At 47.9% G+C, this 26447-nt stretch overlaps 1 protein-coding gene across 3 annotated transcripts in view; it reads right to left on the bottom strand.

Annotated features, from left to right (window-relative positions):
* Positions 1–2218: 2218 nt before the first annotated feature.
* Positions 2219–26447, bottom strand: part of LOC120933808 (non-receptor tyrosine-protein kinase TNK1-like) — a 35485-nt gene continuing 11256 nt past the window's right edge. For all 3 annotated transcript variants that reach the window (XM_040347207.1, XM_040347204.1, XM_040347203.1), the window contains exons 2-14: positions 16317–16487; positions 13603–13673; positions 12836–13066; positions 12574–12726; positions 11696–11973; positions 11423–11549; positions 11190–11336; positions 8936–9030; positions 8180–8338; positions 7983–8074; positions 6261–6670; positions 4506–4601; positions 2219–2894 (exon numbers count right to left, since the gene is read on the bottom strand). In XM_040347207.1, coding sequence (XP_040203141.1) covers positions 2772–2894; positions 4506–4601; positions 6261–6670; positions 7983–8074; positions 8180–8338; positions 8936–9030; positions 11190–11336; positions 11423–11549; positions 11696–11973; positions 12574–12726; positions 12836–13066; positions 13603–13673; positions 16317–16479 — 2145 coding nt within the window. In that variant the 5' untranslated portion in view covers positions 16480–16487 and the 3' untranslated portion in view covers positions 2219–2771. The remainder of the gene's footprint in view (positions 2895–4505; positions 4602–6260; positions 6671–7982; positions 8075–8179; positions 8339–8935; positions 9031–11189; positions 11337–11422; positions 11550–11695; positions 11974–12573; positions 12727–12835; positions 13067–13602; positions 13674–16316; positions 16488–26447) is intronic.

The raw sequence follows: 26447 nt of genomic DNA, 5'->3' as shown, positions 1-26447 counted from the left end.
GTTAATACTCCATCATACAAAGACATTGTAGACAATTGTGCTCCTCCAACCTTGTGGTCAGGGGCGGACTGACAACTCATGGGGCCCCCGGGCAATAGGAGACTATGGGACCCCCGGGCAATACGAGATTATGGGGCCCACCGGGCAATACAAGATTATGGGGCCTCTGGGCAATACCAGATTATGGGGCCCCTGGGCAATAGGAGATTATGGGGCCACACAGTATACACACACACAGTATACATACACACACTGTGAAGGTACTGGAGAGGCGGGGCATCTATAATCTTGGGCTTTTTAGACCAAAAGGATGTCGGGAAGGGACATTTCAGAAAAAAAAAAAACACACTGATTTTAACATACTGTCCCTGGTTTTACTGAGGCTGGCAACCCTGATGGGGCCCTCCTATTGGCATGGGGCCCTCGGGCAGTGCCCGAATGGTCAGTCCACTCCTGCTTGCGGTAATAGCTTGGGGAAGACCCCCAAAAAAGTAGAAGCTCCATAAGGACATGGATTGACCAGTTTGGCGTAGAGCAGTGGTTCGCAACCTGGGGGTCGGGGACCCTACCACCCCCCGGGGGTTGATTATTGATTTGCCAGGGGGTCACCGTATCCTGGGCTGTTCCTGAAGCCCTCACTGCTCTCCCAGCCTTTTTGCAGCCAAGCAGCTGGGCTGTTCCTGGAGCCCATGGACGCCCAGCTGGGCTGTTCCTGGAGCCCATGGCCGCCCAGCTGGGCTGTTCCTGGAGCCCATGGCCACCCAGCTAGGCTGTTCCTGGAGCCCGCGGCTGCCCACTCAGAATCTTTGCAGCCCCTCCCCAATAAGTTCACGGCATGGCTCGGGGGCAGAGACTAGAGGTCAGCTGATTGGTGAGGAATGTGAAGTGGCAGGGCCTGGAGGAGACCCTATCTCCTGATTTCGGCATAGGTGTCACTGTCGCGAGACACCACAAAGTCAGAGACACAGTGAGTAACACTTACTGTGATTAGAGTTGCCATTAAAAGTTCCCACTACAGTTCTCACATTAGCAGATGGCTTTGATCAAGAGCACCTAAGTTGACTGACCAGAACCCCCCCCCCTAGCACTGCCACTCATCCCATTACTGTACTAGCAAGGTTGAGAACCACTGGCGTAGAGGAATATCAGTGGCCCCCACAGAGCCCCGACCTCATGGTTTTAGAATAGGATGTCCACCAAGGTGTGACGGTCAGGTGTCCAAAAACTTTTGGCCATATAGTGTGTGATATAATCCCTGAAGAAGAAAAAAAACAGAACACTGTAAGCACAGACTATCTACATATGTGTAGGTTCCTCTCACATGTGGACCCTCCGTAAACCTCACTCTGTAACAGTCTGTTCTAACGGGAACCAAGTCGTCAACCACAAAATGTTGGGAGAGCGTTACACCAGCCCCAACCTGAAGACGACCGTTTGATCTTTTAGGCGGTAAAGTGATTAACACTGGAAAATCCCATACTATTAGAGCTCTGGTGCCCAACTTTGGTGCTTGCCATGAAACCCTTGGACAGTCAGTGGTGGGAGAGTAAAGGAGCTATAATGACATTGATCTCTAGCAGTCTCATGTAATATGTCCCCACTCTCTGACTGTCTTCTGCAAAATGTTTGCAACCACATGTGTAAGTCTTCAGTCTTTGACAGTCTACTGTAACATTACATATACTGTGGATATGAGGGGCTGAAGTTGAGGCCCCCTTTACTTCACAACTAGTGTCCGAGAGTAAGATTATTGCTGAGAAATGTGGCAACATTGTCCATAGTAGATGATGCTGGGCCCATATTGGGTATAATCTTTTGTCCATAGTAGATACAGTCAGGCCCATGTTGGGTACCATGCATTCTCCATGGTAGATGATATCAGGTCTGTGTTGGGTACCATCCATTGTCCATAGTAGATTATGTGAGGGTTATGTTGGGTATCATCCATTGTCCATGGTAGATTACATCGGGTAAACATTGGGTACCATCCATTTTCCAATGACAGAAGATGTCAGGTCTACATTGGGCACCATCCATTGTCCATGGTAGAAGATGTCAGGTCTACATTGGGTACCATCCATTTTCCAATGATAGAAGATGTCAGGTCTACATTGGGTACCATTCATTGGCCATGGTAGAAGATGGCAGGTCTACATTGGGTACCATTCATTGGCCATGATAGAAGATGTCAGGTCTACATTGGGTACCATCCATTGTCCATGGTAGAAGATGTCAGGTCTACATTGGGTACCATCCATTGTCCATGGTAGAAGATGTCAGGTCTACATTGGGTACCATCCAATGTCCATGGTAGAAGATGTCAGGTCTACATTGGGTACCATCCATTGTCCATGGTAGAAGATGTCAGGTCTACATTGGGTATTATCCAAAACACCTCCTCCCCATTAGTCTTGGAAAGCCTTCATACTATTTCACAAAACTGAAGAGTTAATAAATATCCACCGTGGCTACAAGCCAGACCAGCTGGCATCATGAAGCTTTGAAGAGACATCAGAAGTCCAGAATTCAAAAGAAAAGGCAACCAGCACCCCCACAATTCCAGGCTATTGCTTCATGACCTTCAACAGAGGATTATATATTTCTGCCCTTGTCCATAATTCCCCACCGATGTGGAATTCCAGTAAACAGAACCATCATCCAGACAATCCAGGCACTCCTCAGCAGCCTCTGGTGCCGTTCTGTGTGGACAACACGTTTAAATTGCTCTCTGAGCAGGAAAAATCTTCAATCAGGAGTTGTCAAGTGTCCCATCAGTGAGGTTGTGGGCGCCGCAGAACGTAGCGGGAAGCCGACTCCAGGTTCCACCTGCATTTATCCAGGATGCGTTGGCATTCTTCCTTGCTGAAGCGGCAGATGTTGTACAGCTGCTCCACCTGGGGAGAGAAAATAATGCACAACGTAAGAACCCAACTCAAAAGGTGGAAATCCAAATCAAGTACGTTTAGCAATACAAGCACTGCATTTAAAAAAATCCTAACTCGGTTTGAAAGTGATGTCTCGCAAAATGAGCAGGATTCAAGCCAAAGTGGTGTGCAGTTCCGCGTTTGGCCTGAGGTGGGGGGGCGCAGGAGCTGAGTGGAGCCGAACGGCACTGATTGGCGCCATTCGGGAAATGCTCAGAAAGAAAGGGAAATACCTAGTTCCCGAGGTTTGCCAAGGTCAGCCGAGCTGTCCTCAGGCTTTTCTGTGTGTTTCCAAGGCTCTCCGGTACCCCCCCTCCACCTCTGGCCACATGTGGTATTGCATACCGTTGAAGTCAATGTGGAACAAATTATTTACATTTCCATTGGCTTCAATGGGGAAACTCGCTTTGATATGCGAGTGCTTTGGATTGCGAGCATTCTCCTGGAACGGGTAATTCTTGTAATCCGAGGTTCCCCTGTACTAAATTATAGCCGGGGAACCCTCTTGGTGACTGGGACACCTTGCATTAAAGCTTCCTTACAGTGATAGGGGCCCCTCTTCTGTACAGACATTGCTTACTCTAATATCACTGCACACTGAGTTTTCCACAATGTGCATTAGAAGCTGCAGCAAGTCAGATTTAGCCCGCCTCATTTTCTGGCAGGAGGACATCCAGCATCTACTAGACCAGATCTTGCCCTTGGGGCACTATTTCATCCACTGATGACAACAATGGGGGCATTATTCCTGCCCACTGATACTCATGAAGGGGCATAGTTCCTACCAGTGATAACAATGATGGGACACTATTCCTCCCACTGATAACTGATACCATTGATGGGACACTATTCCTCCTACTGACACCAATGATGGGACACTATTCCTCCTACTGACACCAATGATGGGACACTATTCCTCCCACTGACACCAATGATGGGACACTATTCCCCCCACTGATACCAATGATGGGACACTATTCCCCCCACTGACACCAATGATGGGACACTATTCCTCCCACTGACACCAATGATGGGACACTATTCCTCCTACTGACACCAATGATGGGACACTTTTCCTCCCACTGACACCAATGATGGGACACTATTCCCCCCACTGACACCAATGATGGGACACTATTCCTTCCACTGACATCGATGATGGGACACTATTCCTCCCACTGACACCAATGATGGGACACTATTCCTCCCACTGATACCAATGATGGGACACTATTCTACCCACTGATACCAATGATGGGACACTATTCCTCCCACTGACACCTATGATGGGACACTATTCTATCCACTGACACCAATGATGGGACACTATTCCTCCCACTGACACCAATGATGGGACACTATTCCTCCCACTGATACCAATGATGGGACACTATTCCTCCCACTGATACCAATGATGAGATAATATTCCTCTCACTGACACCAACAATGGGGCATTGTTTTTCCCCACTGATGATGGGTTCTCTGCACAGTTCCATATTCTTCTACTAGACTGAAAACCTGAACTTTTGAATGACCTCCTAAAACTAAAGAAAACTGCGGGGGCATTTCAAACATGCTCACCTTTAAAGACTGCACCGCCCGTGTTACGTCCCCTCCAAAATTGCGTAGAGCCTCGCGGCTCTCTTCTGTGGTCACTCCATGTACGCACTCCTCCACCTGCAGAGCAGAAAACAAGGTTAGGTAAATATACACCTACGTTCAGGGTGTGTGAAGTAGGTCTGATGGACGGTTAACATGATGGATGTTTGAACTCTGAATTGGACCTCACGGGGCGTCGTAGATCTGAATTCACCGAAAGTCTACAAGACATTTGGCCTCAAGGCTGGAACATTGTATTGTGTGATCGGTAATGTTGAACAACCAGTTCTGCTTTGTTGTAGCTACGATTATTCCCCCAAAAAACAGGTCAAAGAAAAGCTTCTCAATCATCTCAGAAGAATTTCACTTGAGTCCCTGATTTCCCTGAAGGCAACTAGAAGAAAGCTGCACCTGACTTGTCTCCGGGCCTGGTGTATCAAGTTCAACCTCAAAGTGAAAGCCTACACTGCGTTGGACCCCAGCCAATCCAGTGGAAGGCAAAGTCCGTCATAAATAAAGTCCAACCTGCATCTTCAGGCCACAAACCTCTTTCCTGACCTCTAATGGCAGCTTTCAGATATACAGTGGAACCTCGGATTGCGAGTAACGCGGTTAACGAGCGTTTCGCAATATGAGCGCTGTGTATTTTGGAAAAATTCGAACTCCGTTTGCGAGTGTTGTCTCGCAAAACGAGCAGGATTCAGGCCAGAGTGGTGTGCAGTACCGCGTTTGGCCTGAGGTGGGGGGGGGGGGCCGCAGGAGCCAAGCGGAGCCAAATGGCACAGTTCGGAAATGCTCAGAAAGACCTGGAAACACGCCGCTCCTGAGGTTTGCCGAGGTCAGCCGCCTCGGACTCAGAAATACTACGTTCCCAAGCCTTTCCGAGGTTTGCCAAGCTGTCCTCAGGCCTTTCCGGCTGTTTCTGAGGCTCTCTGGTGCCCCCCACCCCCCCTGCCTCTGGCCGCATCTGGTATTGCATTCCATTGAAGTCAATGTGGAACAAATAATTTTCGTTTCAATTGACTTCAATGGGGAAACTCGCTTTGATATGCGAGTACTTTGGATTACGAGCATTCTCCTGGAACGGATTATGCTTGTAATCTGAGGTTCCACTGTACATCATATATAAATACCAGATCACTGCCGGGACAAGGTCATCCAGTGCCTGGGGCAAAGATGCCAAATTGCACCTCCCCCCACTTCATTCATGATGTGCAAGCTTAGGGGACCCTACTTCCAGAGTCCTAGCAGTGGCTGTCACTACTCCTGTCAGCCTTGCAACATAAGGAAGGCCCTCCATCTCTACAGTAAACCCTTGCACCCAGGAAAGCCTGTCTCTCCTTCCCACCCCTTGTCCGGCCCTGTAATAGATTTAGGAGCAAATCCTGAAAGACATTTTTATCATTGATCATAAGATGGGTCCTTACAAATAGAACCAGTTAGGATTCTATTGTATGGCAAAATCCCCTCCCCCCCAACTGACAAAGGACAAAGCCTTGGACAATGTCCATCTTTAAGTTACCATAAGCAGAACATCCCTCCCCAGTTCTCCTCCAGCCAAACCTGATGGTCTTGGGTCTCCAAGCCAAAAATGTACAAGGAGCCTTTGGAAATACCAGCCAGTGCCCCTCGAGTGATAAAGGGGGAAGTTCATGGGACAGGGTGGTAGATGAATTGGGACCACCATAAGTCTACACTGAGTTTTACTCCAACACACAGGCCTCTCAGTCTCCTCACCTCTTTAATCTTCTTTTGAAGCTCAGCTTCTGCAGTAATGGCTCTGTACCCCGCGGATTTACTTTCTGCCGGCAGACGAGGGACTGGGTGCGTCTCTCCTGGAACCAGGATCGAAGGAGATGGGAATTTATCTTTATTGCGAATCATCTGTTGTATGGGGTGATCCACTGTAGGGGGGCCAAGGAACCGATCCTTAGGAGCCGACATTTTCGGCTTGGGAGGAGGTAGGGGTCGAATGTTGGCCAGCATGCGCCGTGGTGGAAGGTCGCTCATTCTTCTTGGGGATGGCTCGCGAGGTGGCGATGTCATGCTCTCCAGATCTCGCCCACGTTGCTTGGGTGTGTGGTGGCTTTGTGGCTTGCTGTGCATTAAGTCAAAGTCAGAGAGGGACTCCAAACTTCTAGACAGACCTGTGGGTGGAAAACAGAGCAGGTGAGAGGTGGGAAATAACAAGAGAATGAGAAAATGGGGGACAATAACAATCACAAAGTTCAAGATTAGAAGGGAAGGATGGAGGGAGAGGATGACAGTAGGGAGAGGATGGATGGAGAGGATGAAGGTAATGAGAGGATAGATGGAGAGGATGACGGTAAGGAGAGGATGGATGGAGAAGATGACAGTAAGGAAAGGATGGCTGGAGAGGATGTCAGTAAGAAGAGGATGGAAAGAGAGGATGATGGTAACGAGAGGATGGATGGAGAAGATGAGTAAGGAGAGAATGGATGGAGACGACAGTAAGGAATGGATGGATAGAGAGGATGGATGGAGAAGATGAGGAAGGAGAGGATGGAAGGAGAGGATGAAGGTAAGGAGAGGATGACAGTAAGGCGAGGATAGATGGAGAAGATGACAGTAAGGAGAGGATGGATGGAGAGGATGGATGGAGAAGATGACAGTAAGAAGGGGATGGATGGAGAAGATGACAGTAAGGAGAGGATGGATGGAGAAGATGACGGTAAGGAGAGGATGGATGGAGAAGATGACAGTAAGGAGAGGATGGAAAGAGAGGATGATGGTAACGAGAGGATGGATGGAGAGGATGGATGGAGAAGATGAGTAAGGAGAGAATGGATTGAGATGACAGTAAGGAGAGGATGGATGGAGAAGATGACAGTAAGGAGAGGATGGAGAAGATGACGGTAAGGAGAGGATGGATGGAGAAGATGGCGGTAAGGAGAGGATGGATGGAGAAGATGACGGTAAGGAGAGGATGGATGGAGAAGATGACGGTAAGGAGAGGATGGATGGAGAAGATGACAGTAAGGAGAGGATGGAAAGAGAGGATGATGGTAACGAGAGGATGGATGGAGAGGATGGATGGAGAAGATGAGTAAGGAGAGAATGGATTGAGATGACAGTAAGGAGAGGATGGATGGAGAAGATGACAGTAAGGAGAGGATGGAGAAGATGACGGTAAGGAGAGGATGGATGGAGAAGATGACGGTAAGGAGAGGATGGATGGAGAAGATGACGGTAAGGAGAGGATGGATGGAGAGGATGGATGGAGAGGATAACAGTTAGGAGAGGAAGGATAGAGAGAATGACAGTTAGGCGAGGATGGATATGATCACTTAATAGACATGTGTCTATTATAGACCCAACAAATCATGCAAGACAAGTAGAGGTAAAAAGGAATGAAGAAAACAATTGATGGAAGAAAGGGCGACAATGAAAAGGTAAGGGAAATAATGAGGGTAATGGTAGCTTCCAGAAGACACCTACGTTGCATACGCATCATCGTCTCCTCAGATTTGATACGACTAGCAGCGCCCCCTCCTGCTCTCCTTTGACCTTCTTTTACTCGGATTCTTTTGCTGAAAGAAAGAAAAGTTGATGAGTATATTATGGTGGGAGGAGATGTGTACGATTATCTTCTTTGTATGATTATCTTCTTGACTCAGAGGAATTGAGGCACTTACTTATTTTCTACATCCACAAGAGAGATCTTCCCAAGATTGGTGGACAAGCTGATAGAGTTTCGGGAGCGTGACAAGTCCTCTGGGGAGATGACGGCAGAGGGGAATGGTCCAATCCTAACAGTCCGCTGATTCTGTCCTCTCCAGGGCTGAGAGTCCGACCTGAGGGAAGCAAATCAGAGCCTTGTGATCTACGATTACCAAGCAGGTGAACCACTTTAGGGTTGATTCACTAAAAACTAGAGAGTGCAAAATCGGGATCGGCTGTGCATGTTAGCCAATCGGCTTCTAAATTCAGCTTTTTCAATTAAGCTTTGACAAAAAAAATAATACATTTTGCACTCTCCATTTTTAGCAAATCAACCCCTTTGTCCCATTTAGATTGCAGCGCCTCTGGGATTCTCCCACCGCCGGGCCTACTAAACAGGCAGGAGGCTCCAGGACCAATCCAAAAAATACTTTGGGGGGGGGGGGATTTATCTGCAGGCTCGCCTGGCAATGGCCATGAACTTTCAGGAAGAGTTGAAATATGTGGCCAGGGGAAAGGGAAGTTGGGAATGATTGGCCTGCAGCCTTCTAATCAGATAAATCATAACACATGACGAATGATGGATGAATGGCCAGTTATGAATGATCAAATAAATAACAGAAGACAGGTCATGATTTCTAGACCAATGAGTGGCCAGGAATGAGATAAACAATGGAGAGATAAACAATGGATGATGAAGGTACATGGGAATGAGTTTAATGCCTTCTTACCCAACATCAATGACGGTGACAACGTCCCCAACATCCAAGGGCAGCCAAGAGGGATTGTTCACTTCTTGAATAACACGGACCTCTTGTGGTTTCACCTGAAGAGATAAGTTGACTGTAAGATAATGAACTAAGAACAGGGGGGGGGGGGGGGTTAAATAAAAAAAATGGGCTTGGAGGAATAGGAAGTATTGAGCCTTAGAACCATAGACATGGCTATAGAAGAATTTTGACGATAACGTAAGGTATAAGCATGATTGAATTATTTAGATATCTAAAAAGAGGAATTTATTAGGGATGGATTTCTGGAATTAATTCGAAGGGACAGGGATGGAGATGCGCTATATGGCCAAACATTTTGGACACCTGACCATAACACCTGTATGATCTTGTTGGACATCCCATTCCAAAACCACGAATATGGAGTTTCCTCCATCTTTGCAGCCACAACAGCTCTTCTGGGAGGACTTTCCACAAGATTTTGGAGGGTGTCTATGGGGATTTGAGCAGATTTGTGAGGTCGGGTGTTGTTGTCAGATAAGAAGACCTGGATCACAATTCTTATTGGATATCTTATACTAAAACCATGGTCATTAAGATGGAGTTTCCACCCATTGGACCGACAACAGCCTCCAATCCACTTGGAAGGCTTTCCACAAGACTTGAAGGTGTCTATAGGAATCTGAATCCATTTTCAGAAGGCCTGGCTCACAACTGGCCTTTCAGTCCATTTCAAAGGTGCTCAGTAGGGTTGAGGTCAGGGCTCTGTGCAGGAGATTTGGGTTCCTCCACACCAAACTGGTTGAACCATACCTTTATGGAGCTGGCTTTGTAAGCAGATGGAGCAGAGTCAGGATGGAACAGAAAAGGGTCTTCGCCAAACTGTTACCAGAGGGTTGGAAGAGCACAAAGGTCTACAATGTTTTTGCATGATGTTGTATTAACAGGAACCTTTACTGGAAACACCTGAGTGGCCTAATTTGTTCATATACTGTATGGAACACATTGTAGGGGTGAATAGGGGTCAGGGCTTATTTTCAGCTGGAGCATGGGGGAATGCAGTTCCGGCACTGAATGCATGTAATTACTATTTGTAATGGCTTTGAGGTGCTGGAGTGTCTATTGCTGGCTGCTGTGGGATCTGTTATCTCTGAAGGGCATCTATTGTTGCAAGGGGGACTATTGTTGCTAGAGGGGGATTTATTGTTTCTGGGAGGAACCTACTATTGAAGAAAGAGTCTATTGATGCTAGCTGCTGGGAGATCTATTGTTGCTGGAGTGGATCTATTGGGTATTTATTTTGACATGAGGTCTATTGTTTTCCGGGGGATCTATTGTTTGTGGGGGGGATCTATTTCTTCTGGCTGCAGGGAATCTATTTTACTGCCTTCCTGGTTATTAGCAAATTCCATACAAATTATGTAGCACCACAAAATGATACTTGGTTCTGTATTTTTCAAAAGGGGTGATACTGAGAGGTGGGGTGGGTATGGAAACAAGAGAGGGTACTCAGAGGTAGGTAGGTGGTAAAAAACAAAAAACAGTGCTTGGAGGTGGGTAGGTGGTGGAACCAAGGGACAGTGCTTGGAGGTGGGTAGGTGGTGGAACCAAGGGACAGTGCTCAGAGGTGGGTACATTGTGGAAGCAAGGGACAGTGCTTGGAGGGGGGTAGGTGGTGAAACCAAGGGACAGTGCTCAGAGGTGGGTACATTGTGGAAGCAAGGGACAGTGCTTGGAGGGGGGTAGGTGGTGAAACCAAGGGACAGTGCTCGGAGGTGGGTAGGTGGTGGAACCAAGGGACAGTGCTCGGAGGTGGGTAGGTGGTGGAACCAAGGGACAGTGCTCGGAGGTGGGTACATGGTGGAACCAAGGGACAGTGCTTGGAGGTGGGTAGGTGGTGGAACCAAGGGACAGTGCTCGGAGGTGGGTAGGTGGTGGAACCAAAAAACAGTGCTCAGAGGTGGGTACATTGTGGAACCAAGGGACAGTGCTCAGAGATGGGTACGTGGTGGAACCAAGGCAGAGGGCAGAGGTGGGTAGGTGGTGGAACCAAGGGACAGTGCTCAGAGGTGGACAGGTGGTGGAACCAAGGGACAGTGCATGGAGGTGGCTAGGTGGTGGAACCAAGGGACAGTGCATGGAGGTGGGAAGGGGTGCAAAGAAAATGGTGAGAATAGGTGCAGGGGGGAGTACCTGCACCTATTCTCCAAGAAAAAAAGCCCTGGTAAGGGTGATACTGGATATGTATTTCACTTACATCTTGGAGAAGGCTGATGAGAGTGCTGAAATTTGGCCTCTGTTCAGGTTTTTGCGCCCAACACTTCATCATGATGTTGTACAAAGCGAGAGGACAATCATCCGGATGTTCCAATCGCTCTCCTTCTCGGTCAATCTTCATTAATATCTGGAGACATGAACACAGATATGTAAAGTTCCGTTCTGTGAGACTTACGGATGAATTTTAAAAACCCTACGAGAGCACCAAGTTACCTGTCTCCCAGCAAGGCCCAACCAGGGCTCCTGTCCATAGGTGAACATTTCCCACATGGTGACCCCAAACATCCAGACATCTGATGAGTGAGAGAAGGTGCCGATCTTCAAGCTTTCTGGTGAACACCTGTCACAAAGAAGGCAAATAGTGGGCAAATTAGTGATTTGGGTCTTCCCAGAGATTACCCAACATTAGTTCTGATGAGCATCCTCAACCTCCCACCATAGGATTGATCCACTCCTACCCTACTATGTTCTGACTCCCTTCCTCACCATGCAAAGGGTATCCTGCGGCGAGCAGACATGATGTATTGTTCATCGTTCGCCCTCAGCGCTCTTGTCAGGCCAAAATCACCGATCTTTACCATCTCATCGCTCATGAGCAGGACATTCCGTGTTGCCAGGTCCCTGTGGATGAACTTCTGGCTTTCGAGGTAGCTCATTCCAGAGGCGATCTGGATGGAGTACGACCACAAGAGCTGCAGGGGATATGCTCCATAGCGGGAACGCAGAGCATCGTGTAGAGAGCCGAGAGGTGCCAACTCTGTGACCTGAGATGGAAGAAGGAAAGACACAAGAGGGTAATTATCCAGCTACACACATCACATCCCCGTTTCCCTTGCTGGAGGGAGGGGACAAACAAAGTGTCACCTTGCCGTTATGCAGGGCCCGGGACAGGGGGTGAGCAGAAGGGATGTCTGCCCTGGGCACCGTGGTACCATGCGAGATGGAAGGGTGCCAAAAGGAGATTGGGGGGGGGGGGGGGGTTTGTGTCGGGCGAGGGAATTTAGGGGGAATCAGGGGGTACAAATTGTTCTAGAAGGAATTTAAGGGGGAGGGGGTCCTTGGAAAGGTGATTTGTGTTGGGAGGGAGAATGGTGGAGGAGGATTTGTGCTAGGAGGGTGGATTTGAGGTGTTTGTGCTAGAAGAGGTGATATGGTATGGGGGGGGATAATTTGTGCCAGTAGGTATTTGTGCTAGTGTAGGGGATTTGTGCTGGGAGGGGGGATTTTGGAGTGGGGGGGGGGGGAGATTGAGGAGTTAAGAATTTGTTCTAGGAGCAGTGATTTTTTTTTGGGGGGGGGGGTGCTGAGGGATCTTGGGGCTAGAGAAGAATTGAGGTGGGAAAGGAAGAGAACCAACCACTCACCATTTTCATTGGCTGGGTCAGAACCACCCCGTAGAGTCGGATGAGATGTTGGTGATCCAAGGCGTACATGGAATTCACTTCTTGCAGGAAGTCCTGAAGAATTTCAGGGTCAGAGCCGGCATCTGTACGAAGGGTTTTCACAGCAACATTCACCTGAAAAAGACAAAGCCGGTGAATGAGACCACTGCAGAGTAACAGGCCGTGATAGGAGGGCCGAGAGCTCCGGGAACTGGAAGAGATATAAAAGGAAGAGGGTACTCACTGTCCTTCCACCAGGAATCCTCCACTCTCCTCTACGGACCACTCCAAAGCAACCATCCCCCAGACGCTCCATCAGGTGCAGGTCTCGGTCATTGATCAGACACTTCAAGGAGTAGTCACTTTCCCCACGATGGGAGGAGGGCGACACAGAAAAGGGCAATAGGTTGGGGGGAGATGAGGAGTCCAGATCTGAGGGTGATTCGGGGCTCTCAGAGCCTCTGTTTGCAAACATCTAAAAAGTGGGAGAAGAAAATAATTAGAACAGGTTCTGAATGTGACTTCTCTAAGGATTTCCCAACAGTAGTTTGTGTCTCTGCCCCTCCCACAATGGTGAGGTCAGTAGTATGTGTCTCTGCCCCTCCCACAGTGGTGAGGTCAGTAGTATGTGTCTCTGCCCCTCCCACAGTGGTGAGGTCAGTAGTATGTGTCTCTGCCCCTCCCACAGTGGTGAGGTCAGTAGTATGTGTATCTGCCCCCTCCCACAGTGGTGAGGTCAGTAGTATGTGTATCTGCCCCCTCCCACAGTGGTGAGGTCAGTAGTATGTGTCTCTGCTCCTCCCACAATGGTGAGGTCAGTAGTATGTGTCTTTGCCCCTCCCACAATGGTGAGGTCAGTAGTATGTGTCTTTGCCCCTCCCACAATGGTGAGGTCAGTAGTATGTGTCTTTGCCCCTCCCACAATGGTGAGGTTAATAGTATGTATCTCTGCCCCTCCCACAATGGTGAGGTCAGTATTATGTGTCTTCGCCCCTCCCACAAAGCGCTCACCTTGTACATCCATGTTTTGGGGCGGATGGGCGGCTTCCTTCGCTTTAAAGCTTCTAAGAGTCTTCTCTGAGCTGAAAAACATAAACACGGCAAATCAGACGTGAGGCATGAGGCACTGCAGCTCAACCACATTCATTTAAAGCGAACTGGTAATTTGGAGATCTTGCAACTCCTTGACCTGGGTAGAGGTGGCAGCACTGCATTGTGGGATATGAGGAGGTCTAAGCTACAACTGCCGATATATTGTCAATGCAGAACCACCAACAATACTTCATTACAGATTCAGACCTGCTTCTGACCTGTAGGCACCAAGCATAAGCCAGGGCCACCGCAGGAACTCCTCAAACTGAAAGCCAAGTGCAATTTACTTTCCGAATGGTGACTCTGCCCGGGTTCCATCCACCAAGAGTTTGGTGAATTTTGTTTGAGAATTGGTAAACCCAAAAGGTAAAGGCGAATTCAGTGTGTGGGGGGGGGGGGGGGGGGAGTAGGCAAATCTTGTTTGAAATTCAGAGAGCCCGGATGTAGAGGCAAATCCCAAAAGGTAAAGGCGAATATAGTGGGGGGACTGGAGTAGGAAAATCGTGTTTGAAATCCAGAGAACCCGAATGTAGTGGCAAATCCCAAAGGTAAAGGCGAATATAGTGGAGGGGGGGGGGGGGGAAGGAGTAGGCAAATCTTGTTAGATATCCAGAGAACCCGAATGCAGTGGCAAATCCCAAAGGTAAAGGCGAATATAGTTGGGGGGGGGCAGGGGCAGGCAAATCTTGTTAGAAATTCAGAGAACCCGAATGTAGTGGCAAATCCCAAAGGTAAAGGCGAATATAGTGGGGGGGGGGGGCAGGAATAGGCAAATCGTGTTTGAAATTCAGAGAACCCGAATGTAGTGGCAAATTCCAGAAGTCAATGGGGAAGGGAAGGGAGGAAAGATCAGAAGGGTTACATATCTTGTTGCTAAATTTTGGAAATTTTTTCATCAAAAGATGGCATTTTAATTTTTTAAATGTAGCTAAATGGGTTCCTTCTGTGTCCTGTGTGTGTCCGGGTTGTAGGATGACACATCCAATCCATCGATATCTCACACCTCATTAAAAGCCAAGCGGTGACCTCATTCCTGGAGAAACCAGGGTCATGTGACACACCTGAGTCACCCGGCGGTACACGTGAGAACGTTCTGTGACAAGCGGCAGAATAATACAAACACGCTTGGGGGGACATTATGTAATGTACAGTATGAAGACGACTTTCCCAATCATGGTCCAACCCCCGTCCATGTCCCCGGAGAACCTATTATTGTTATGAATCATCAGAGAAGGAGCGCATGGTGCAGCATGGGGACACCGTGAGCTCAGCTGCCTGGGACACACATGTCAGGGATAACAACGGGGGGGGGTGGGGGTCCAGGAAGATTAGGGGTGTCACCTCCAAGGAGATGTCGGGGAGGCCATACTACATACAACTGGCTGCATAGAGCCTGACCTTAGAAAGTACTCTACATATGACAATACTCTACATATGGCCGGCCAGTGACAATACTCTACATATGGCCGGCCAGTGACAATACTCTACATATGGCCGGCCAGTGACAATACTCTACATATGGCCGGCCAGTGACAATACTCTACATATGGCCGGCCAGTGACAATACTCTACATATGGCCGGCCAGTGACAATACTCTACATATGGCCGGCCAGTGACAATACTCTACACATGGCCGGCCAGTGACAATACTCTACATATGACAATACTCTACATATGACCGGCCAGTGACAATACTCTACATATGACCGGCCAGTGACAATACTCTACATATGGCTGGCCAGTGACAATACTCTACATATGGCCGGCCAGTGACAATACTCTACATATGGCCGGCCAGTGACAATACTCTACATATGGCCGGCCAGTGACAATACTCTACATATGGCCGGCCAGTGACAATACTCTACACATGGCCGGCCGGTGACAATACTCTACACATGACCAGCCAATGACAATACTCTACATATGACCAGCCAATGACAATAATCCACATATAACTAGCCAATGACAATACTCTGCATATGGCTGACCAGTGACGGTACTCTACATATGCCCGGCTATCGACAATAAATATGGCCGGCTAGTGACAATACTCTACATATGGCCGGCTAGTGACAATATGCTACATATAACCAGCCAGTGACAATATGCTACATATAACCAGCCAGTGACAATATGCTACATATAACCAGCCAGTGACAATATGCTACATATAACCAGCCAAAGACAATACTCTACATATGACCGGCTATTGACATATCTCCCTTCAGTGACAGCACTCCACTTATGACCGGACAGTGCTTCATATATATCTGGCCAGTGACCGTACTCCACATATGACCCCCCAGTGACAGTACTCCACATAAGACCCCCCCAGTGACAGTACTCCATATATGACCCCCAGTGACAGTACTCCACATAAGACCCCCCAGTGACAGTACTCCACATAAGACCCCCCAGTGACAGTACTCCACATAAGACCCCCCAGTGACAGTACTCCACATAAGACCCCCCAGTGACAGTACTCCAAATAAGACCCCCCCAGTGACAGTACTCCAAATAAGACCCCCCCAGTGACAGTACTCCACATAAGACCCCCCAGTGACAGTACTGTATTGTCAGATCTCAGAGTATACACAGTATATTTATGGTAAGGCTGCTCCTCTCTCACCTGGTCTCCCCATCCCGATATGGTCCAAGTCGAAAGGTTTGACAAAGTCGAAGTGTCCCGGTCGGGTGACATTGAGCTCATCGCGGATACTCTTGTAGAACTGTTCAAGTTGGACCTCCCGTAAGAGTTGGGTGAGCCAGTCGCTCCCCTCTTCGGTCACCATCTCCACACCTGACACCAGAGAAATACAGAGAGACGTCAGTTCAGGTCTATGGCAGAGCAGAGTTCTGAGGTCTCATGTGTGAGCGCTGAGTCTTCTATAGACACATGTGTACAGTCAATACATCCGACACGCTGTATACACACACAACACACAGTACGCCACGCCCCCTCTCTCTCTGTACGGTACCTCATGTACACGCTCACGTGTGGAATGTCTATGGACGACATGTTCCAACGCGGCAGGAATGAGGAAGACTTCACGGAGAAAACAAAAACACTCATCATGATGTTACAGAACGCAAAGTGAGACTTCCAGAGATGACTCGGGGAACACATAACATTGGCAGGACCAGCAGTGAGATAATGTTCTTAAGACGGGCAGTGAGATAATTTTACCCTGTCAGCATTCCTGGCACCGGCCGAACAGAAAACATTCCCCCATCACCAGGACCAGGACCAGCAAGCAGATAACATTCCCCCCATCGAGATTTCTGAGACCCCCCAAGCAGATAACATTCCCCCATTGCCATTCCCGGGACCACCAAGCAGATAATATTCCCCATCACTATTTCTAAGACCACCAAGCAGATAATATTCCCCCATCACTATTTCTAAGACCACCAAGCAGATAATATTCCCCCATCACTTCTAGGACCACCAAGCAGATAATTATCCCCCATTGCCATTCCCGGGACCACCAAGTAGATACTATTCCCCCATTGCCATTTCCAGGACCACCAAGTAGATAATATTCCCCCATTGTCATTCCCGGGACCACCAAGCAGACAATATTCCCCCATTGCCATTCCCGGGACCACCAAGCAGATAATTATCCCCCATTGCCATTCCCGGGACCACCAAGTAGATAATATTCCCCCATTGCCATTCCCAGGACCACCAAGCAGGTAATATACCCCCATTGCCATTCCCAGGACCACCAAGTAGATACTATTCCCCCATTGCCATTCCCGGGACCACCAAGCAGATAATATTCCCCCATTGCCATTCCCAGGACCACCAAGCAGATAATATTCCCCATCAATATTTCTAAGACCACCAAACAGATAATATTCCCCCATTACTTCTAGGACCACCAAGAAGATAATATTCCCCCATTGCCATTCCTGGGACCACCAAGCAGATAATATTCCCCCACTGCCATTCCCAGGACCACCAAGCAACACTGTAGTCTATCATTGGTGTAACATTTCTCTAAGAGATCACTACACAGCCCATTCCAAAGACCACCAAGCAGATAACACCCATCACTATTCCTGAGACCACCAAGCAGACCATTCCAAAGATCACCAAGCAGATAGCATTCCTCATCACTATTTCTGAGACCACCAAGCAGAAAACATTCCCCCATTGCCATTTCCAGGACCACCAAGCAGATAATATCCCCCCATCACCATTGTTTGAGACCACCAAGCAGAAAATATTCCCCCATCACTATTCCCGAGACCACCAAGCAGATAATATTCCCCCATCACTATTCCCGAGACCACCAAGCAGATAATATTCCCCCATCACTATTCCAGAGACCACCAAGCAGCCCATTCCAAAGACTACCAAGCAGATAACATTCCCCATAACTATTCCTGAGACCACCAAGCAGAAAACATTCCCCCATTGCCATTCCCGGGACCACCAAGCAGATAATATTCCCCCATCACTATTTCTAAGACCACCAAGCAGATAATATTCCCCCATCACCATTTTTGAGACCACCAAACAGAAAACATTCCCCCATCACTATTCCTGAGACCACCAAGCAGACCATTCCAAAGATCACCAAGCAGATAATATTCCCCCATCACTATTCACGAGAACAACCAAGCAGATAATATTCCCCCATCACTATTCCCGAGACCACCAAGCAGATAATATTCCCCCATCACTATTCCAGAGACCACCAAGCAGATAATATTCCCCATCACTATTCCAGAGACCACCAAGCAGATAATATTCCCCATCACTATTCCAGAGACCACCAAGCAGATAATATTCCCCATCACTATTCCCGAGACCACCAAGCAGATAATATTCCCCCATCACTATTCCCGAGACCACCAAGCAGATAATATTCCCCAATCACTATTCCAGAGACCACCAAGCAGATAATATTCCCCCATCACTATTCCAGAGACCACCAAGCAGATAATATTCCCCCATCACTATTCCAGAGACCACCAAGCAGATAATATTCCCCCATCACTATTCCCGAGACCACCAAGCAGATAATATTCCCCCATCACTATTCCCGAGACCACCAAGCAGATAATATTCCCCCATCACTATTCCCGAGACCACCAAGCAGATAATATTCCCCCATCACTATTCCCGAGACCACCAAGCAGATAATATTCCCCCATCACTATTCCCGAGACCACCAAGCAGATAATATTCCCCCATCACTATTCCCGAGACCACCAAGCAGATAATATTCCCCCATCACTATTCCCGAGACCACCAAGCAGACCATTCCAAAGATCACCAAGCAGATAGCATTCCTCATCACTATTCCTGAGACCACCAAGCAGAAAACATTCTCTCATCACCGTTCTCAGGACCACCAAATAGATAACATTCCTCATAAAACACTGAGACGTCAATGAAGGGGAAGGGAACTATTCCTCTGAGATTGGTCAGCCAGAAGTTCTGCAGGGAATTTGCACCATATCTTTGTGAATATGCAAAGACTGGTCAGCTTTCTCTAAAATCAGGCCCAGTTGCAGATTTGAACATCCTTTGAACATCATATGTTATACAAAGGAACCTTGCTTAACAAGCGTTTTGAAAGACGAGCAACTTTTTTTTTTAAATCCTGACTCTGTTTGCGAGTGTCGTCTTGCAAAGTAAGCATTATCCAAGCGAATGGGGTGTGCAGTACCGCATTTGGCCAGCGGTGCGGGGGCGCCAATGACACTCGGAACAGTTCAGAGCTGTTCGGAATCATTTAGAAATTTCTGAGTTTAGCCGAGCTGTCCCCAAGTAATTTCAAGGCTCTCCAGCGTCCCCACACTTCTGGCCACATGCGGTATTGCATGCAATAGAAGTCAATGCAGAACAAATTATCTTTGTTTCCATTGACTATAGGGAAACTCGCTTTGATACGCGAGTGCTTTGGAATACAAGCATTCTCCTGGAACGGATTATGCTCGTAAACCAAGGTTCCACTGTAATGGGATTGTACAAGCTTTAGATGTAACAACAGCAGACCTTAATGGACTGTTCAGACCACTGCCAAGGTTTGGTCCACCCACTGTACAATGAGATTGTAATGGGTATTGCCAGTAAGTGGAGACACTTCCTTAGAGGAGTAGTGAACCTCCAGAACCCCAGAAGTTTGGGAAGCTCAGGGTGGGCTTGTGGTGAGGCCGAGATAGATTAATAGATTGTGAATGGAGGGCAGAGTGGGAGGAGCCTTATTGTAATAATGAGATCATAATATGTATTACTGGAGGAGAAGACACTTCCATAGACCAGGGGTGAACCTCCATAAACAAGACGTTTGGGAGGTCCAGGGCCGGTGGTGGGTGCCGAGATAAATTAATAAATAGATTGTGTATGGAGGGCAGGGTGGGAGGAGCCCTATTATAACAATGGGATCATAATGCGTATTACTGGAGGAGCAAACCCTTCCATAGACCAGGGATGAACCCCCAAAACACCTTAAGATTTGGAGGTTAAAGGCTGGTGGTGGGGCAAAGGTAGATCTCTAAAAAGATTGTGTATGGACGGCAGAGTGGGAGGAGCCTTATTGGAATAATGGGATCATAATGCGTATTACTGGAAGAGCAGACCCTTCCATAGACCAGGGATGAACCTCCAAACACCTGAAGATTGGGAGTGTAAGGGTTTAAGGTTCTGAAGCTAGGGTCCTTCCTTAACTGTTACATATGATTGTAAGGGGTTAAGGGTTTCAGAGTCAGTGGGCCAGATTCAAGAAGCAATTGCGCCTGTGTAACCATAGGTTACACAGCGCAATTGCTTACTTGCCCCGGCGTAACGAGTGCTCCTGATTCAGGAACCTTGTTACGCCGACTGCAGCCTAAGATCTGCGCGGCATAAGGCTCTTAGGCCCGCATATCTTAGGCAGCATTCTTGCAGTGGACGCTAGGTGGCGTTCACGTTGTGCTCAGCGTATAGTATGCAAATTGCATACTAACACCGATTCACAACGTTGCGCGAGCCCTGCGTACGCAATTTACGTACATCGGTTTTCGCGCAAGGCTGCCCCTGCTATTAGCAGGGGCAGCCCATGTTACGTATACCCGTCGTTCCCGCGTCGCGAAATTTGAATTTTACATCGTTTGCGTAAGTGAATCGTGAATGGCGCTGGACGCCATTCACATTCACTTTGAAGCAAATGACGTCCTTGCGACGTCATTTGCCGCAATGCACGTCGGGAAAGTTTCCCGACGGAGCATGCGCTCTACAATCGGCGCGGGAACGCGCCTAATTTAAATGATTCCCGCCCCCTACGGGATCATTTAAATTGCGTGCTCTAGCGCCGGGTATTTTGCCGGCGCGCCCGCGCAATTCACGGAGCTTCTGCTCCGTGAATCAAGGGCAGCGGAGCAAATTTGCGGGGACGCAGGGCAAAAACGTTGCCCTGCGCCTCCGGAAATAATGCGCAAATCTCTTTGAATCCGGCCCAGTGTTATTTCACTCGATGTTTAGTAGAATTCTAAAAAGGGCCTCACACACAAAATCTCTTGTAGTTTTTATCTCTGAACAAAAGATTATACATGCGGAAGGAACCTTCCTTACCAATTACTAGAAATGTATCTTTCCTCGTTCTCACAGGTGTTGTTTTTATCTAGTCTATTACATGTGAGACATTCCTTATTAATTGCTAGAACTGTATTATATATTTTTATCTATAACTTCCCTATCTTGTACTAGGAACGTTCCCTCAATTATATTATGCAGCTGTTGTTTTTACTTACTAAGCCTTTTTTAATAAATAAGGCTAGGTTCACACCACGATTTTTACATCCGATAATCGGACCGTTAAATCGGATGGAATCGTATGTCAAAATTTTCACTAAAAAATCGGATCCTGATTTTAAATAATGTCTGGGAAAAAGAAGATTTTTGAAGTTATGGATATTCAGGGGAACCCCGCCATCAATTTAAAACAAAAGTGACGTGCGGTTCCCCCTAAATATCCATAACCAGACCCATTATCCGAGCATGTTGACCTGGCCGGCCGCAGAAAAGAGGGGGGGGGACAGAGTGCGGCCCCCCCCTCTCCTGAACCGCACCAGGCCACATGCCCTCAACATTGGGAGGGTGCTTTGGGGTGCCCCCCAAAGCACCTTGTCCCCATGTTGACCCCATTACCATTTCACACAGGGGGGGGGTCAGGATCTGGGGGTCCCCTTTGTTAAAGGGGTCTTCCAGATTCTGATAAACCTCCCGCCCGCATACCCCCACAACCACCGGGCAAGGGTTGTGGGGATGAGACCCTTGTCCCCATCAACATGGGCACAAGGTGCTTTGGGGGGCACCCCAAAGCACCCTCCCAATGTTGAGGGCATGTGGCCTGGTGCGGTTCAGGAGAGGGGGGGCCGCACTCTGTCCCCCCCTCTTTTCTGTGGCCGGCCAGGTCAACGTGCTCGGATAACGGGTCTGGTTATGGATATTTAGGGGGAACCGCACGTAATTTTTGTTTTAAATTGACGGCGGGGTTCCCCTGAATATCCATACCAGACCCAAAGGGTCTGGTTATTGAATTTGCGGGGACCTCCGTTCGGGTTCGCTCAACCCTAGTAATAAAAAATCGGGTACGATTTATCGCACAGTCATCCGATTTAGTACGATTTAGATTGACCACAATATAAAAAAAAAACGGACACGATTTTAATACGATTTCAAATCAGGACCAAAAAACGCGGTCAAACACGATTTTTGATGCGATTTTAAATCGTATCAAATCTGATGCGGATCAAAACGGATGCACTTGGGGACCTAAATTAATGAATGGAAGTGAATGGATAGGTTTTGCCATACAGATTTGTACGATTTAAAACCTAAAATCGTGAGAAGAAGTAGGATGATAAAATCGTGGTGTGAATGCACCCTAAGAAGTCTGTTTTTTAACTTATCTTTACAAGAACACGTAGTATTTGTATTATCCAAAATGAATAAATGATTAGCGCTAAAGTGAATATATACAAACACTGCTGTCACCGTGCAACGTGATAAGAATATAATTATCCCAAAAAGGTAAAATGCAGACGTGTAAAAAACTCACATAGATAAATAAATATGAAATGCTACTGTGCTGGAAACAGTCACTCAAAACAAAATCAGTGAACTGAGTGCAACGACTCTACACATAAAGTGCAAATAGTGCCTCACAAACCATCAATGTCCCTGATAATATATGGTTCAATAATGCACATTGACAATATTGCAAGGATGAATAATAATGAATAGAAGATAGAAGAAGTGTCCCATAGATGAGAGGGTGACACTTCCATAGACCAAGGGCGGACCTCCAGAACCCCAGAAGTTTGGGATATCCAGGGCTTGCGCTGGGACCGACGTAGGTCTACAAATAGATTTTGTTAGTGAAGGGCAGAGTGGGAGGAGCCTTATTATAATAATGGGCTTGCATGAATTATCATCAATTAGTTGGGGATGAGTCAGTTCAGCGTCTCCTCACACCTCGAGGGGTGCCGGCCTCGCCCTCCAATCTTCATAAACAAGATATTGACAATAAATCCGGCCTGTCATCATCCTGTCTGCCTGAAGCGCAGGGACTGTCTGGGCGGGGTTTAGGCCGGGCACAGCTTAGATTGTACTGGAGATCTAAAAATAACAGGAGGATCCTCCGGGAAGCAGGAAATGTAATCAGTAATGTAGTCATTGCTTTCAGAATAACAACTACGTTTTTATAACATATTTTGGGTTATCTTAGGCCAGTGACGGTGAACCTTGGCACCCAAGATATTTTGGAACTACATTTCCCATGATGCTTATGCACACTGCAGTGTAGTGGAGCATCATGGGAAATATAGTTCTTAACCACTTGAGACCCGCGCTATTGACAAAAGACGTCAACAGCGCGGCTCTCAAGTGCCAACTGGACGTCTTTGGACGTCATTTGAAAGCATTACCCGCGCGCGCCACTGGGGGGCACGCAGCGGGTAAACACTGTCCCGGCGCATAGCTGGGGACCCGATGCGTGTACCTGGCGGCCGCGATGTCCGCCGGGTACACGCGATCGGCGGTGACACAGTAGGGACGTGGAGCTCTGTGTGTAATGATGGGGTGTAAACACAGAGCTCCACGTGCTGTCAGAGGAGAGGAGACGGATCTGTGTCTCTTGTACATAGGAACACAGCATCGGTCACCTCCCCCAGTCACCCCCCCTCCCCCCACACAGTTAGAACACACCCAGGATACACATTTAACCCCTTCCTCACCCCCTAGTGTTAACCCCTTCCTCACCCCCTAGTGTTAACCCCTTCACTGCCAGTCACATTTATACAGTAATTAGTGCATTTTTATAGCGCTGATCGCTGTATAAATGTGAATGGCGCCAAATTTGTGTCAAAAGTGTCCGATACGTCCGTCGCAATATCGCAGTCCCAATAAAAATCGCAGATCGCCGCCATTACTAGTAAAAAAAATAATAAAAAAATCATAATCATAATTCTGTCCCCTACTTTGTAGGCGCTATAACTTTTGCGCAAACCAGTTGCTTATTGCGTTTTTTTTTTGTTTTTTTTTTACAAAAATACGTCGAAAAATACGTATCGGCCTTAACTAGAGAAAAAAAAATAGTTTTTTTTTAAAAAAAATTGGATATTTCTTATAGCAACAAATAAAAACTATATATCTTTTTTTTAAATTGTCGCTCTTTTTTTGTTTATAGCGCAAAAAATAAAAACCGCAGAGGTGATCAAATACCACCAAAATAAAGCACTATTTGTGGGAAAAAAAGGACGCCAATTTTGTTTGGGAGCCACAACGCACGACCGCGCAAATGTCAGTTAAAGCGACGCAGTGCCGGGAGCTGAAATTTCGCCTGGGAACGAAGGGGGTTTATGTGCCCAGTAAGCAAGTGGTTAAAACATCTGGGGTGCCAAGGTTTTCCCATCACTGTCTTAGGCTTTGGCCTCTTTTTGTACCGCTTCCAGACAGCAACTAAAGAGTAGGGGAGATCAGATTGGACTGCTCAGTTGTTTACAGGCAGCATGGAGGAAACATTGGACCTTCTCCTTTCAAAAAGCCTTGCAAACTGAGTATGGGGCAGTGACAGGTACTCTTTATGGAGGGATCTGGGGCCTAGAAGACCCCAAATCCTTCCTCTGCCCTTAAAAGCATTTGAAACACCAAGATCAGTCGGCTAGATTCAGTAAGCAATTGCGTCTGCGTAACCATAGTTACGCAGCGCAATTGCTTAGTTGCGCCGGCGTAACGACTTTTCTGTATTCAGGAAGCTTGTTACGCCGACTGCAGCCTAAGATATGACTAGCATAAGGCTCTTATGCCGTCGTATCGTAGGCTGCATTCTTACGATGGCCGCTAGGTGGCGTTCCCGTAGTGGTCAGCGTAGAGTACGCAAATTGCATACTCACGCCGATTCACAACCCTACGTGCGCCCTGCGTACGCATTTTATGTCTTTTGCGTTCGTCGGGTTCCGCGTAAGGCTGCCCCTGCTATTAGCAGGGGCAGCCAATGCTAAGTATACCCGTCGTTCCCGCGTCGCGATGTTTGAAAATTACGTCGTTTGCGTAAGTGAATCGTGAATGGCGCTGGACGCCATTTACGTTCACGTTAAAGCAAATGACGTCCTTGCGACGTCATTTGCCGCAATGCACGTCTGGAAAGTTTCCCGACGGGGCATGCGCACTACGTTCGGCGCGGGAACGCGCCTAATTTAAATGATCCACGCCCCCCTACGGGATCATTTAAATTACGCGCCCTTACGCCGGCCATTTTTACGGAGCGCCCGCGCAAATTACTGAGCTACTGCTTCGTGAATGAAGCGTAGCGCAGGTAATTTACGGAGGCGCAGCGTATAAAAAACGGTACGCTGCGCCTCCGTAAGAGGGCGCAAGTCGTACCTGAATCCAGCCCAGTGTTTTTTAACGCTTTTCGATTTTTTTTTTAAATGCCGACGTTGACGTTGAGTGAGTGAATTACTTATATAGCGCTACAAATGCGAACTGAATCGCCTCATGGCGCTTGGCATCTATTTTCCTTCAGTTTGACCCTCAGAATAGATGTTTTTTTTTTCTGAAGGCCAGGTGATCAATTTCCATGATCCTGATTCAGAGAACTCGTAACGCCGACTGCAGCCTAAAATCTTCGTGGCATAAGGCTCTTATGCCACGCAGATTTTAGGCTGCATTCTTGCGTTGCCCGCTAGGGGGCGCTCCCATTGTGGTCAGCGTATAGTATGCAAATTGCATACTTACGCCGATTCACAATGTTGCGCGGGCCCTGCGTACGCAAGTTATGGAGTTTCCGTACGGCGTCTTTAGCGTAAGGCTGCCCCTTCTAATAGTAGGGGCAGCCAATGCTAAAGTATACCCGTCGTTCCCGCGTCGTGAAATTTGAATTTCACGCCGTTTGCGTAAGTGATACGTGAATGGCGCTGGACGCCATTCACGTTCACTTTGAAGCAAATGACATCCTTGCGACGTCATTTGCCGCAATGCACGTCGGGAAAGTTTCCCGACGGCGCATGCGCTTTACGATCGGCGCGGGTAGGCGCCGAATTTAAATGATTCCCGCCCCCGGCGAGATCATTTACATTGCGCGCGCTTACGCCGGGCAATTTTGGCGGCGCGCCCTCGCAGTTTACGGAGCTACTGCTCCTTGAATCGAGGGCAGCGCAAAATATTTGCGGGGGCGCAGGGCAAAATCGTCGCAAATAGAGCGCAGATCTCTTTGAATCTGGGCCAATGACTTTTTTTTTGGGACTTTGCCATCCTCCTGGA

This window comes from Rana temporaria, chromosome 3 (genome assembly GCF_905171775.1).
Source record: "Rana temporaria chromosome 3, aRanTem1.1, whole genome shotgun sequence".
NCBI classification, from domain to species: Eukaryota; Metazoa; Chordata; class Amphibia; order Anura; family Ranidae; genus Rana; species Rana temporaria.
This window is presented reverse-complemented; position numbering and strand designations above follow the sequence as displayed.